Source organism: Bactrocera oleae, chromosome 6 (genome assembly GCF_042242935.1).
Source record: "Bactrocera oleae isolate idBacOlea1 chromosome 6, idBacOlea1, whole genome shotgun sequence".
Taxonomy (NCBI): Eukaryota; Metazoa; Arthropoda; class Insecta; order Diptera; family Tephritidae; genus Bactrocera; species Bactrocera oleae.
In genome coordinates this window covers 55,967,620-55,980,479 of record NC_091540.1, presented here as the reverse complement: position 1 = coordinate 55,980,479, position 12,860 = coordinate 55,967,620, and the positions used below count along the sequence as shown (strand labels likewise).

Sequence of the window (12,860 nt, the reverse complement as noted above, 5' to 3'; positions counted from 1 at the left end):
CTTAATTAAATAGAAGTGTTGCAATTAATATTATAATACAAACACGTGAGAGGTACAATTATCAACAGTAGTATACGTAAAGATAAGATTTACTTTTTCTAATTTCTATACATTATATATAGGTATATTACTATTTCTAATCAGATGAAGCGTATAATTTTATGGCAATAATAAAAATCGGACGATTATATATGATATATCCGCTTCGTCTATAATTATGAACAAAAATACTTATAAGTATACCTATACACAACTAATAAGTGTTAATGTTAATTTTAATGGAAATCAGCAGGAAACCATGTGCAGGAAATGTCGTGGTTAGGAATACCAATGTATTGCTGTACTCTACACAAGCACCTAACCACAATTTTTTTAGACCATAAAGTTATGTAGCAAGTGCTACGTCTTAACTATCGAAACTTTTGTTCACAATTTAGTTAATTGTTGTTCTTCGACCCACATAGTAGATGCCAGTAGTAATCACTGTTGACTTCGCTCCACATCTGTTGGCGTTCTTGCGATCTCGTCTTCTGACCTATATATATTTTGATGGTAAGCTTAGCTTAAAAGCTATTTATTGTGAGTATTAAAAGTCTTGAATCACAAAGCATTCGCTGGATCTGTTTTAGAGCAAAAATTTCATGCCAGAAAGAAGTTTAGGATATCTGTGGAAAGCTTGGTGTGGCCAATAATGCATTACGAAAAATTCTTAAATTTTTATTTGAATTAAATTTCTCGTTAAATCGCATAAATGCCTTGTACATTATTATTCTAAAGAATAGTTGAAGATCAATATATATATAGCACTTTATTTCGGATAATACTGTACTATATGCGATTCATTTGTTTATGCTGAAATGAGTATGCGTGTGTGTTGATGTAGGTGTTTGTGCGCGTGAACTTTTTTGTGGAAAAATATTCCAAAACTCGATTTGTTAAAAAAATTTTGAACGTGTGTATATTTAAAGTAATCCAATAACAACATTTTGCAAATTCTTGTGGGCGTACGGACAATATGTCTGCATTCAAGCGGTCAGCCATACATACATACACACTTACACAATTGAACAGTCGCATTACAACCAAGCACCTTGCTCTTCGAAAAATTAAATGTTTACAAGAAATTGTATAATTTTCCATAAATAGTTTATTTAATCGGCGCGATTATTAAATAAAAATAAATTTTCGCTATAAAATGAATTTCATAACGGTAAAATGTATATATACATATATGTATAATACATATATACAAACACACATATAAATATACACATAAAAATAACCACAAACGATTTTAAGTACTTTTTATGCAAAAATATTGTTTATGCATTTTTTTAATCTCACATTAATAGCGAAAATACTTAATATCCTCCATCTTTTCCGGCATTAATTTCGGGCGTAAATATGTATTAGTATAAATATAAATTTTGATAACAATTCGGCGCATAACTATTAATTTTAATTAAAAAAAAAACGAACTAAAATGCGTCAGCGCTTCCCAAACGCATAAGTACAAACACACGCGTACGCCCACGCTTGACATGCGGAATACGCGCTCACAATTAACGCAGATATGTACATAATTGCATGAATTATCAATATTATTGCCAACAAATTAATCACAAACAGCAGGCGGCCATGTCAATTGTCGTTGCAAATAATTTTTTTCTATATGCTTTTTATTTTGTGGGCAAATCCCATAAAATACGAACGTCGAAATAGATATACACTTGTACATACTACATATGTACATATGTATATACATACATATATTGCTTCATGTATCATGCATACATAATTATAGTAATACATACATTAGTTAGTATGTTACAAGCATTTGTAGTGCTTTCGGGAGTAACTGGTCGTGTATGAACTAGGCATGAAACTAGTTTCTAATTAGTTGAAAATTGGTCAATTGGAAATTCCGAAATTTATATATTTTTACGAAAAATATTTTTCGTTGAAAATTAAAAAAAAAAGTTGGTAAAAATATTTTTCAAAAATTTTACACAGAAAAGAAAAAATCACATAATTTGGGCCAAAAAGGAAAGTTTGTGCTCAAAATACACCTTAAGACGGATATAATATTTATATAACATCCTTAAATTAAATCGAGTTTCACTAAAATTGTTCAGTCAACCACTCCTGTGAAATTGAATTTATGCAGCGTTTTTGTCGTGGGAGGAGCTCAATGTTTTTAAGGGGCACATCTAGAGCATAAAAAGGCGAATTTTATAAATATTTTAAAAATACACTGCAAAAGCTTTTAAAGAAAGAATTGAAATATTTTTTGAATATCACGCGATCGCCGGTGGCGCTTCAACAAAAAGGTCCTCCACTGCTGCAGTGATTTCAGCATTCCCCGTGGATGAAACCTATCTCAGTTTCTCTACAAAAATATATAGTTCATACAATAGCCTACGGTCGATGAAAAAATCTAAAATTGACAAAATGGCGGCGTGTTTTTAAGAAAAGTTGAATTTTACCTGAAATTTTCTAAAATTTCTTATATACATAAATATTTTACATATATGTGTGTATATTCTTTTAAGTTATTATAAAAAGAAATTTAAAAAAAGATTATTTTAATTATCTATTTTTTGCTAAAAATAGTGCGTCAAAATGTGTGCTATATAAATTGCGAAATATTGTATTTTGCTTATTATAAATTCTGTATACCTAAAATGGATGCCGTAAATGTTGCATACATTTTGGCGCGGTGGTAGAATGCTTATTAATAAATTTGAGATTAGAAATATTTATAATGTTTGACAATTTCAAGACAAGCCAATTGAGCAAATTCACTATTCCAAGTGTAATAAAGTTAGTGAAAATAATTATACAAAAGACAGTATTTAAAAATTTGTATTAATTAATGGAGTGATTATTTCTAATCTCAAGTGCAACAAAAAATAATAAAAATAATAATAATATTAATAATAATAATAACAAATTATTAAAAAAATGCGTTGAGAAATTACTAGAAAGCAATATTTATGTAATTAAGATATTTTTTTTTTAACAGTATTATAATATTTCCTTCAAAAAATTTAGCGCTTGAGCCACTCCATATGTATGTATAAATAAGTGCATGGAATGACTACCTACATATAATATATGTACATATGAATATATAGATACATAAATAAATACACTAGCGTATTTACTGTGTTAGCCTCTTAATGACTAAATGCTTTGATTAGCGTTAAAGCCCACGAATCATTAGCTCACTGTTTGGCACTAATAACTGATAAGATAATTGATAATCGTATTCCCTTATACATACAGACGCACTTAGTTATATATATGTATATACCAAGCATATTTGGCAGACTATCAGCTTAGCTTTACTTATATTTACCATGAATAAATAAAAATATTTTCATATCATACGAAATTTTGTATGGCAACTTCCAACTTTAGACGAAATTTAAAATATTGAAAACTTGCCGAACTAATTATCTGCATAAATATCTTATAAAAATCTTATTATACAAATTTGGGTCAGAACTACCCTACTCTCCATAAAATGTCATTTTTGACACCACACATAGAAATTTTAGCTTCAATAAGGATATGAAACTTAGCATATATGGTATACGTCCATACCTTTGTCTAACCCATATATATCTCGTTGAGTGTACATATATTTAAGAATACTCTCAGAAAATTGTAAGTTGATCTGGCAAATAATTTTAGAATTTTTTAACTTAGTGTAATTGGCTCCCAAAACTTTAAAGGCGTTTTTCTCGAAATGCTGTTTTCAGTCGGTGAGGAAGTTTTCTTTGATTCGACTTGAAATCTTCACACGATCTTCATAGATATATTTTTTTTTGTTTGATAATAATTTCGATCTTAAGCGTCGCGTCAATATTATCACACAAAAACATTTTTTTTTGTTTTGGAAAGCATTTTGTCAAAAATTAAAAGTATGACCAGTCGTTCGATTATTATTGGTATTACTTTATAGTAATAATATTTTTTTTTTGTTTTTATCTTTGAGACAATTTTAAGCAGAAAAACTTTCTTTACCGTGAGAAACTTCTTTTTCAATTGTTCTCCTGGAGATCAGAGAACAATGCGCTTTTTTGGAATTGTAAGTCCATAATAATGCTTTTTCTAAGCAAATAATATATTTGTTTTACCATCATCCCGTTCAGTCGGCCTAGTTTTCTAGCCTGACAGTCTGCCATCTCATTGACTTTTATATTTCTATGGTCAGGAACTCAGCTGAAATTCCCACGATTTATTATATTATAAAACGCGATTGGCTCTGCTTGAAACAAACATAGATGTTTTCCTATAATATCGGAGAACTTGTCTTGAGTGTTAATAGGTTCCTGCTTGAAACAAACATGGTTCCAAATTCCCATAATATCGTAGATCTTCGTTTCGTGACCACTTTCCTCAAATGCTTTCACACTTTTCGATCTCGATCTCAGCCTTTCCTTACTTGTTTCATTCATTTTTCTCGATAATTTTCATTAAATTTTCTTCATTAACTTTTTCGAATTTTTTACGTTACCACATATTTCTTGATTATTATGGGTTTATTATATTTTAGCAGAATTTTCATATTTTTGTTTTGATACCTCAGAGTAATAAACCCACTGAGAAATGAAAATAAACGAAAGATGTTTACACACACGCTTTCAGAGAAAAGCTAAACTTATATAAGTAGCATTTTTACTTATTTGTTGCGCCCTGCAATTCGTCTGTGTAACAGTTTAAGATTAATTTCAAAAGCACTTTTGGGAATAAGTTAAATTTTTCATTATGTAGCGTCGGTGTTATGACCGTGACAATACCTATACGCAGAAATTTATTTTACATGTGGGTAAATACGCAATGACAAATTACTTTGTAATTAAACACTTACATACATATATAAGCATGCCCAGTAGGAAAGCAAATGCCAAATCCTAAATTCTTGTTATTTACTGAGGTATTTTTTTATGGTGTTGCCCTTTTATAATTAATTTTTTTTTAACATAATAAAAACACTGTAGCTATTTTAAACTTGCAAATTAAAATTAATTATATCAGTGCATCCTTTGTTGTCTTCGAATAGGTGGCGCTTTAACAGATTTGTGTATACATTATGGTAGTATTTATGTTATAAACCACCTAGAAGTTATTCCATATACATTTACTGAATAAAATCTTTCACACTGAACTATTTTTGACATTCTATGAAAAAATTGACTTCATTTTCGTCATCAATTCATTATGCTTACCGGCAAAATGCCAACTGTTCCTACAACTGCATTAAAATTTTTAAAGAATTTAGAGTATGCAATACTAAAAAACTAAAACTGAATAGTCTCTACATCTTTGTTTGCCCTCATTTAATTGAGAAACTTCGAAATTATGCCCTGAAATACCTTGGACTAATCTCAGTAGATCTCCCTACAAATTACGAGGATTAAATGCAAAATTTTGTGAAGAATAAGATATATCAAATTTAATAATGTGCTTCCCTGATATAATTAACTTACAACGAATGAAGATCAAGTCTGATCTGTCAAAATCTGAAGCAAGAAACCTTTTAACAGATTGCACAATTAATTTTGATTTTTTTTTAAATTTCTATATTTTCCTAATGTTTCTTCTAGTTATACTATAACATTAGAATTTGAAGAAAGAGATTAGTTATCTTATCAGCCTTTGTATAACTTTTACAATCGCTCGGCTGAATTCAAAAGAATTTAACTACGATCTCATCACATTTAACGCGGACTGACAAAAAAAAAAAACATAAAACATAAATGTTCGCTTATTTTAATATAAATCTTTTTTGTCACCTTCAAAATACGCTTCGGAGCCAATACTAGGTTGTCAACGCTTAATCAAATTTTCCATACGCTTGTTATAAGCCCCGGATGGGACGGCCTTCATTACCTTCAGTGAATTTTCGTTCTTTCATCTTCGGCAAATTTTTGGAACGCCATTCATAAACTCACGTCTTGTCACCAGTAATGTTGTGATTCAGATATTTTGTTACGAGCCTAACATTGCTACGCTTCATACCCAAAACATATGTTGAGGTGATCCATAAGAGATGTTGAAATCCTCTGCTAACTCTCTGATGCCAACAGGCAGATTTTCAAGCACTTTTCCTTAAATTTTTCTTTTTTTGATGTTATCCTCATTAATAGAGTTGTATATACGACTCACATGAGTCAAGTTTTTGATGGCTTCACGACCTTCACTGAATGCTTTGCACTACTCAATTCGTGATAAAGCACACTTCCCAAAACACTTCTGCAGCATTAACAATCCCGTAGCTGTTATACCTTTGGAAACACAACATTACTAGCAAACACGTTGTTATATTGCTTAGACACAACAAAATGATCTCAAAATTAACCTTATATCACCTGTAACAAACTCAAGCGCAAACAATTTCCTACAAGGCAGTGAGAAGTTCAGTTTATGTCTGGCGGCTTTTCTCTGCTTGACGCTAAGTATTTAGGTAAGTGCGGCGACAATATGTCCATGAACACAACTTAGTAGCATGCATACATTACCCTAAGGAATAGATAAGTTTACGAACCATTTCCCTTTCAAAATAAATGAAACTATGACACAATTCCAGGCACATAAATAAGATATATTGCATTAACTTATGACCAACAGGCAACCAATTTACATGAACAAACAAGTTAATCTCGCAAGCAGCAAGAAAGGTTACACTAAATTATTTGATCATCATTTAGTTAACTTAGCGGCTCTTATAGTTATCATAAAACTTAGTGTGTACTTAAGCGCTCTAATGACATTTACGTCAAGTTACTACAAGTTCAATACAAATAAATATGCAAATTGATGAATATTTTGTTGCTTCTATTCACACATATAATCAATTACTGGCGCACATTACATTGGCATTCGATACGGTTTAATGACAGGCGTTAAAGGACCTTATGCCTTTGAGTGACTTTACGATAAGCTGTACTGTCAATAATCGTTGGACATATGACAAATTACTTATGAGCATAGTTGACTAATATTTATGTGTGTTTTTTATTTCAATAAACGCAGTGAATATTAATTTCATACTACGAAACCCAGGTGGAGGCTTCTACAAAGCAATGTGATGGATCAGCTAGGTTCTTGGTGGTTGCCTTTCTTGTGAAAATGTGCTAGCAGTCTATCACTCGATGTGACACTGATTAAAACTTCAAGCAAATTTCTTATATAAAGCTCGCTGCCAAAAAACTCTTGACCTCTAAGACTTCTAAGCACTTGAAATCCTTTAATCTCACTTATAAAATGGATATAAGAAGTCTGACCAGATGAATTCTGTGGGAAGTAACGTGAAACCTTACTCAGCGTTAAATGAATTCTCAGTTTTCTGTACCAAATTTCACTATTTAATTAAACCTTGGATAGAGACAGCAAAAAGCCAGCAAAGCATGTATTTCGACAAAATATTTTTGGGATCCATTGTACAGGTTTTGCAAAGTTAGCGTTAAAACTTTTGAACGTTGAACATATACCTTCAGTCATCTTGCGAAGTGGCTGGAATCGAAATTTCTAGGCCGAACGGATTTGTGTTAGTCTCAAAATGTTGTATCGATATTTCGGTTCATCTTAAGAAGTTTTCTGGTAACAAAAGCTGTTCTAGTGTAATCCCAGTGATCTTCGTCGAGAGATTAACCTTAATACCTAATAAACAGGTATTATATTATATATACCGGATATTATTTGAATTTAGCGGCAGCCTGCATTTTCTAACAAGACTTTTTTAAAAGATATAGTATGCAATCTTTTTAGCTACTGGTACTAACACATTCTTCATCTATTGCGTTAGATTCGTAGATCCAAATATTATCTACAGTCCGATGTCCTTACATCAAGCATTTTATAATTATCCAGCTCATTAATGACCTTAAGTAACACAAGATAAATATCAATGAAAAAATCAAGTAACTCCATTGAAAGATCGACGGATCTCACAATATCTTTAAGTAACTTTGAAACTATTCTTGAATATACGTAAAGTTCTTTTCCGAGCTGGTCTTTTGAATCTTCAAAAGTTTTCCTTGAAGCGGTTATAAATAATTGTTTAAAAGTTTTTTTTTTAATCAATGGTTTTGTTTGGAATTGTTTTATTTTATTTATTTTTTGTTATCTTTCCTTGAAGTGGTGTATGATAGTAAATATATTATGTGTGGTTTCTTTGTTTAGTAATCCATTGAAAAATTCACGCACGATACGCACAACCCAGCTGGCCGCAAGATAAGACTTTTATATGATATTGCGCTACACTTTGAAACTCATTCGCTACATTAATCCACAAAAATTATTTACGAGTATATGTTCATATATATAAAGAACCAAGCAGGCAATAAATAAAAGTACGATGTACTCATCGAAGTAGTTGAGACATATTGAGAAGGTATTTTTAAATTCAAGATACGCGGAATTATTAAAAATTCGGTGAAAAATATTTTCGATATTTAAGAAGAACCGAAGACAAGGTGAAACAATTCCTACGATTACAATATTGTAAAATATCGGCTAATAATTCGTAGCTATAAAAAATATTTCTCTTTATAAATTACATAGACGGGGTCGGTTTTTCTTTCAAATAGTGAAGAAATACTTTGAGATGTTGGATTGCCTAAAATACCCTCTCATTAGTCAAACGACTTAAACAATCCCGAAACCAACATAACTACTGTAAATAAGACGAAAATGAGCACTAGAGCTCTTTCTCGTCTAAAAAATAATACTTCATCCTCTCACACAATACCAACTCATATGAGATATACCTATATATTATATAATAGTATAATAGGTAATAATTTCTTACTTTCAGTCTGATGAAAGCTCACGAGACGATAACTAATTGACTGAAGAACCAATAGAGTAGAATACACTCAATACACTTTATGGTTACATATTGTCTGTTCATTAATAGACAAAAATCGAATCAGCTCTCGTATATATGTTTGGTTCAAAATTAAGTATCCCTACTGAGAGCCGAATATGACACATTTTCCAACCATGTTTTTTTTTTTTTTGCATAAAACTCTATTACTATTCATATAAAATGCCCAGCCGTTATTAAGTTAGGTTAGTTAACTTAAGATATATTATATATAAAGCTTTTACACTAGGAATATCTCTGTGAGCCGTTTTCGGTAGGAGTTTAAAAAAGACCTCAAAGCTCTTTAAATATTATTTTTATTATTTATTTGTTTATCTTATACTATTTAATTTTTCACTCTCTACTTAACAGCTTTTCACAGGAACCAGACCAAAAACAATGGCACAAACACATACACAAACGTTTTTTCGCAGATTTCCACTGCAACTTGTCTTTATCGGCTTGGCGCTCACCATTTGCCTACCGCCCCTAGTGATCGCTTACAATGAGAACTTTCATCAACGCGATGGCATTCATGTGCCTTGTACCTTCTTTGATACGGTCAATGTAACGGGCGATCAGCATTTCCCCAACGGTTCATATCTACACGATGGCATTATGATCCCCCCACAACTGATCGGCACCTACGACTACATTTACACCGATCTCGTGCGGCGTGTCGAAGTGGAGTCACATGTGCGAGCTTGTATTTGTAAACTGAAGCCATGCATTAATATCTGCTGTCCGTGGGGTGCAAGTTATAGTACCAATGAGAGCGCTTGTGTCAACAATACCGACTATAAGTGGCCCCAGCCGCTGTTAAATTTGACTATGCCGGGAGAAACGTTGAAGGTGGTGAATATTTTTAATGAATTTGCTGTGCAGAGTTTTCGACCATGTGAATATATGTACTCATTGCAACCGGAGCTCGGCTCTTTCGACGATTGGAAGCTGTTCGAGGTAAGTGGAATTGAAAGAAATTAAAAACCAAGAAAACTTATAGTATTAAAAGTTTAAGTTTCGTACAGTGATTTTCATTCTAACCGAAGATTAATACGCCTGCGAGATTGGGCACTCCCTAAACTGCGTGCTTTAATAGATAGCTGCTCTCAATAAACTTCGAATTGAATTTGAAAACCTGTTTTGTTTCAATTTCTGACTGCTGGCTACGGATGAGTTCGAGGAACTTCTAAGTTTAAATATAAACGTAACTTTCGTCGGGTCATCGTCGTGTTAACATGGGCCATTGCCTTATTTAGGTTTTGGAAATAGGCTTTAGAAGAAACATAGAACCCTACTCACGACTATGAGGTTTACATAACCACTAAAAGCCCAGATTTACATCCATTAAGGACTTTCAACTCGGCAGCATTCCCCTAAACTGCAGTCCCAACGTGGTAGAACCTTCCCGGAATATGCTAACTTTGTTTAGCCGAAATATAGTTTTACTGTAGCATACATAATCAGCTCAGTGGCTCATTCTCAAATCTCTCAAATTTCTAAATGCGTATTTAAACAAAGGCAGCCATTGCAAGCTTTGTTATGTTTTTAGTCTGTTTTCAATAATCGGAGTGTTAGCCTACCTGAACCAACTTTAATGATTTTACTAAATTTCGAAGTAAAACAGCAAGCTCACTTGTATCAGAACTATATTGGGCTCTTGAACCTACCCACCAACATTTAGTAGGTTGCGTGGATAAAATCTAACTGCGTTTTATTTCGCAGATTATGTTTTTCTGAGATAAAAAACTTCTTTATAGTCTGTTAAATCAACTTTCTTAATCCCACAATGAATTATGAATAAGATACATGCTCATTTCACATCTTTATGTATGACTTCTAGTCTAACGTAGATTTCGAAATTATTCAATATTTTACTTTTCTTCAACATTTTTTTACAGAATGGCACATTACTGCGCGTGCTCGACATGGTCTATCTCAGCAAAAACGAATTCTGTTTCCATCCGACGGTGGCGAATGATACTATAGACACTATGTACATCATCAATCCGGCTAATTGCAACTATGACACAGATTACAGCACCATTAAGACAATAAATGCTTATGGTAAGTACACATCGGAAAAAAATTATACTTGAACTTCATTCTCTGAACACTTCCTCTCCGTCTTTCTACCACCCAAACAGCCATGTTGTTTTCCATACCGTTCATGATACTCACCATTGTCGTTTACTTGAGCATACCGGAGCTGCGCAATCAACACGGCAAATCGTTGGTTTGCTATTTAATTGGACTCATTATTGGTTACTCGTTGCTTGCGATAAGTTCTTTGCAATTGGATGCCTACTCCAGTCTAGCGTTCTGCAAGTCGCTTGGTTATGTCGCCTATTACTTTTTCATGGCAGCATTCTTTTGGCTGAGTGTTATCAGCTTCGATTTGTGGCATAATTTCCGTGGCACGCGTGGCATTAATCGTTTTCAGGAGAAGAAACGTTTTCTGGTCTATTCGCTTTATGCCTGGGGTATACCGGTGCCTTTTTTGATCTTTACGTGGTATGCGCAAGAAATTGCGGCTATACCGGATTATTGGAAACCTGGTATTGGCGGTGGCGAGTATTGCTGGTTGGACAGTAAGTATTTGTCGTTAAAAATTGCTTTGAAATTGATTTAAACACTTTTTTCCCATTTTCTTCAGTGCGCACTTGGTCAGCGATGGTTTACTTCTTTGGTCCAATCGTTCTCATAATTATGGCTAACAGTATAATGTTCGTCTTAACTGCCATGAAGATACACAGGGTTCAACGAGAAATGGCGCGTATAATGGCTCGCGAGGATAGCACCAAGAATTTACGTACCGAAAAGGATAAGTGAGTAGCTTTTTGGATATTACGATAAAAAAAATTTTCTTCAAAACGGCAGCTTGAAGCTTGAGAATTGAGAGCACAGATATTTGTGAGGGAAAAATTCCTCCGACACTCTCCTTGAGCTACCCGAAGTTTAAATAAATAACTCCATAACCGATTTTCGAGGCAACAAGTCAAAGTAAAGCTAAACGACTCATGCTTCTTCAAAAAATATATGTCTTTAGACTATATTTAGGAGAGTAAAAATTTGAAATCTTTACCCGCCTTTCACATTCTCACTCTATAAGGACATTAGAGTATATTTGTCGTAGATAATTCCACGAGTAAAGTCTAACTGAACCAAATTGCATGACCTCGGTGGTCTATTGACATCACCTCTGTAATCTGTAGCGTTTTTAACCAGGGTTCCACTTAGATATATAATATTTTGTTTACTCAAGGCAAAATAAATCGATAATAACGATAATACAAAACAAAAACTATAATAATATATATCGACATAGTCTCGGAGTAATACGGTATACAATAATTCATAATGAATTAGCAATTGAAACGTCCTATCTTAGCTTAGAGTTTCGCTAGACCTCAGTATAATATTTTTAGAAAATTTTGGATATTCTTTTTTTTTATCTTTTTAATAAAATAATTTTAGATTTCTATAGCTTGTATATCACTTCATTATTTTTGAAAAATTTTGTCGACTAAAGCTGCTACAGAAAAAAACATATGTACATATGTATGCCTATATACTCAACTAATTATTTTCACTTCACCTCCACAGATTCGGTCTCTTTTTGCGCCTATTCATTGTCATGGGCGTCATATGGTCTATGGAGATATTTTCATATTTTGTCGGCGCCGATAAAGGCTGGGCCAAGATCTTCTACATTTCGGACATATGCAATGCCATACAAGGTTTCCTCATATTCATGTTGTTTGTCATGAAGAAGAAGGTCAAACATTTAATAACAAATCGGTAAGTTAGCAACAGTGCCAATTTATAACTATATATTAAGTGCAAAAATAATTGTCTTGTCCCCAAAAACAAAAGCACAAAAAAAAATATTATTTATCAATTTGATTTGAATTTATCTAATGTTTCGTTTTGTTTTGTTTTGTAAATTCGTAAATGCTCATGAATCGCTCATCAACAAACT

At 32.6% G+C, this 12,860-nt stretch overlaps 1 protein-coding gene across 15 annotated transcripts in view; it reads left to right on the top strand.

Annotated features, from left to right (window-relative positions):
* mthl10 (methuselah-like 10) overlaps window positions 1-12,860 on the top strand; it is a 41,586-nt gene that overhangs the window by 21,396 nt on the left and 7,330 nt on the right. For all 15 annotated transcript variants that reach the window (XR_011397191.1, XR_011397188.1, XR_011397186.1 and 12 more), the window contains 5 exons: window positions 9,251-9,838; window positions 10,780-10,945; window positions 11,026-11,469; window positions 11,535-11,706; window positions 12,485-12,679. Coding sequence is in view for 3 of the 15 variants with exons in the window: in XM_070112209.1 (XP_069968310.1) it covers window positions 9,278-9,838; window positions 10,780-10,945; window positions 11,026-11,469; window positions 11,535-11,706; window positions 12,485-12,679 (1,538 nt within the window). In the remaining 12 variants the exon portion in view is untranslated. The remainder of the gene's footprint in view (window positions 1-9,250; window positions 9,839-10,779; window positions 10,946-11,025; window positions 11,470-11,534; window positions 11,707-12,484; window positions 12,680-12,860) is intronic.